Source organism: Penaeus japonicus, unplaced genomic scaffold, assembly GCF_977035675.1.
Source record: "Penaeus japonicus unplaced genomic scaffold, GWHDUDI00000001_assembly GWHDUDI00000038, whole genome shotgun sequence".
NCBI classification, from domain to species: Eukaryota; Metazoa; Arthropoda; class Malacostraca; order Decapoda; family Penaeidae; genus Penaeus; species Penaeus japonicus.
In genome coordinates, this window is record NW_028234440.1 from 15,639,805 (window position 1) to 15,642,304 (window position 2,500).

The following is a 2,500-nucleotide window of genomic DNA, read 5'->3' on the forward strand; positions in this document are numbered from 1 at the left end:
CTGGTGGGAGCCGTTACCTGAGTTGATGACCTTCCTAGCTGTGGGTCATAGGACTTGGAAGAAGATATTTGTACAAATAATTTCCAAAGGGAAGAATTCTCGTCAAAAGAGTGAACATGGAAAATTGTCGTAAATTGGTGCTACCTTGACCCTGGGAAATACATTTAGATGTTTTATGCAGAAATGTATATTAATATATATTTTTTTTAATTAAAAGTCATTTCCACTACATGCTTTTAGGCAGAAAAAATGCTTTTGCATTAGTACACAAAGATGGTAACTTACATGCCCTTTCATGCTGCCTCATGCTATATCCAAAGACAAGACACATACCTTGTTGTTTTTCAGTATCTACAGTAATAATGCATTTGGCGTTGTGCTTAGTACATATTGCACAAAAAGCATCACAAATGATATCCTTCTGTGCCAGCTTTTGTACTGAAGTGAGAAGAGTCGTGTACTATTTACCTTGATAGTATATAAGCACAATGTAAAATTTAGCTCTGTGATATAGAATATGAAAATGTACATAGGTAGATGGTTCCTGGACTGTCACATTCCGGTTCCATTGTATAGAAGAAAAAATATTCCTACCGGCTTATCATTCCATTGTTTACACTCCATGTTTTTTACCCCTTGTTTTTATCTCGCCATAAATCACTCTTATATGTGCAGGCATAAAAACACAACAAATATAAACACTAATACACTCACATACTCACTCATTCATTCATTTGTATACACACTTAATTCAAGGGCTTTTAAGGATTACAAGACAGATACAGGTTTTATTAAAGATACAAGCATAATTGGTTTGTTTTGTAGATAACCTTTGAAACTCTGGTTGTAGTGTATGTTGTGATGTTTGCTACAATTTAGTTATAATAAATCCCAGATTTATTTCATCATGATTATGAAAGACATTCATATATTCATATATATATGTGTTTGATTTAATATCAGTATAAATGCCAAAATGAAACTTCAGTTGTGGCAAAGGCAATGCACGAAACAAGAAAGCCTATATAAGAGCCCCTGCAAATCAACACAATTATCAAATGTAATTAACTTCATTCTCTCTCGCTCTTTCACTCACTGGCTCACTCAGTCTCTCTCTCAACATCTCTCCATCCATCTATCTATCTATCTCTTCTCTCTCTTCTCTCTCTCCCTTCTCTCTCTTCCCCACTCACTCCCTATCTCTCTCTCTCGCTCTCTCTCTCGTTCTCTCTCTCTCTCTCTCTCTCTCTCTCTCTCTCTCTCTCTCTCTCTCTCTCTCTCTCCTTTCTCTCTCTCTCTCTCTCTCTCTCTCTCTCTCTCTCTCTCTCTCTCCCTCTCTCTCTCCTTCTCTCTCTCTCCTTCTCTTCTTTCTCCCTCTCTCTCCTTCTCTCCTCTCTCCCTCTCTCTCCTTCTCTCCTTCTCTCCTCTCTCTTTCTCTCTCTCTCTCTCTCTCTCTCTCTCTCTCTCTCTCTCTCTCTCTCTCTCTCTCTCTCTCTCTCTCTCTCTCTCTCTCTCTCTCTCTCTCTCTCTCTCTCTCTTTCTCTCTCTCACGCTGGATAATCTATAATCTATAATCTATATATAAAGATTAACGATACTGCGGATGGCTGTAGGCTTGGCTGCCGCGTCCGTGCCTGGGGTCGCTGCTTTGGCGAAAGTAGTTCCGCCTCTCGCCGCCCTCACTGTACCGCTCCGGCGAGTTGTCGTAATAATCGCGGTCGTATCCCGATTGCCTGCGGTAGTCGTCGTCTTCGTATCTCGAGTCCATCGGATGCCTGCTCCTTGGGTAGTCGTCTCTAGGGTCGTCCCGACTGTGGGCTCTTGGGCGTTGGTCGTACTCCCACTCAGCGTCGGGGTAGTGGGGTCTTCGGTCATCGTCGTCGGGGTAGTGGGGTCTTCGGTCATCATCGTCGGGGTAGTGGGGTCTTCGGTCATCGTCGTCGGGGTAGTGGTGTCTCCGGTCATCCTCGTCGGGGTAATGGTGCCTTCGGTCATCATCGTCGTAATTGGGGTCGTGGTGTCGGCCATGAGGCGCATGTCCCCGACGACCAGGCTCAAAATCCCTGCGAGAGGGAGCTCGAGGGGGACTTTCGTCATAGTCGGGGCTGGGCTCTCTGTACTTTGGTCTTTCGGAGCGCCTCTCCTCGGTGAAGCTGCGTCGAGGCGATCTCCCTCTCCTGACGTGGTGTTCCCGTGGGCTGTGTCGGAAGGGCGGACGCTCGTCATCGTCCTCATCAAAGGGCGATCGACGACGAGCCGGTCTGTCGTCGGCCGTCCAGAGGGAGCTCCTTCGGTCGAGTCTGCCACCTGCAGGAGTAGGGGTTATGGGAAGGGAACCCCGCCTCTCTAAGCCTCTCTCCCTCATGAGATCGGGCGTGAGGGCGAACTGGAGCATGGACTGGGTGATGGGGTCGACGCCCTGCGAGTCGTCCTCATCCTGGGACTCCTCGGATTCCTCCTTCCCTCTTCCGCGCTCGGGAATCTCCTCCTTCGTTCGCGC

The 2,500-nt window shown here is 46.7% G+C and overlaps 2 protein-coding genes across 2 annotated transcripts in view; one reads left to right on the forward strand and one right to left on the reverse strand.

The window, feature by feature from the left end:
* Positions 1-809, forward strand: part of LOC122260524 (uncharacterized) — a 9,105-nt gene extending 8,296 nt beyond the window's left edge. Inside the window, exon 12 of the mRNA XM_086532969.1 lies at positions 1-809. This exon is cut by the window's left edge and continues 259 nt beyond it. The gene's annotated coding sequence lies outside the window, so the exon portion shown is untranslated.
* A 640-nt stretch (positions 810-1,449) lies between these two features.
* The window catches only part of LOC122260535 (uncharacterized), a 3,971-nt gene continuing 2,920 nt past the window's right edge, over positions 1,450-2,500 (reverse strand). The window contains exon 2 of the mRNA XM_043027876.2: positions 1,450-2,500. This exon is cut by the window's right edge and continues 457 nt beyond it. Coding sequence (XP_042883810.2) covers positions 1,589-2,500 — 912 coding nt within the window. The 3' untranslated portion in view covers positions 1,450-1,588.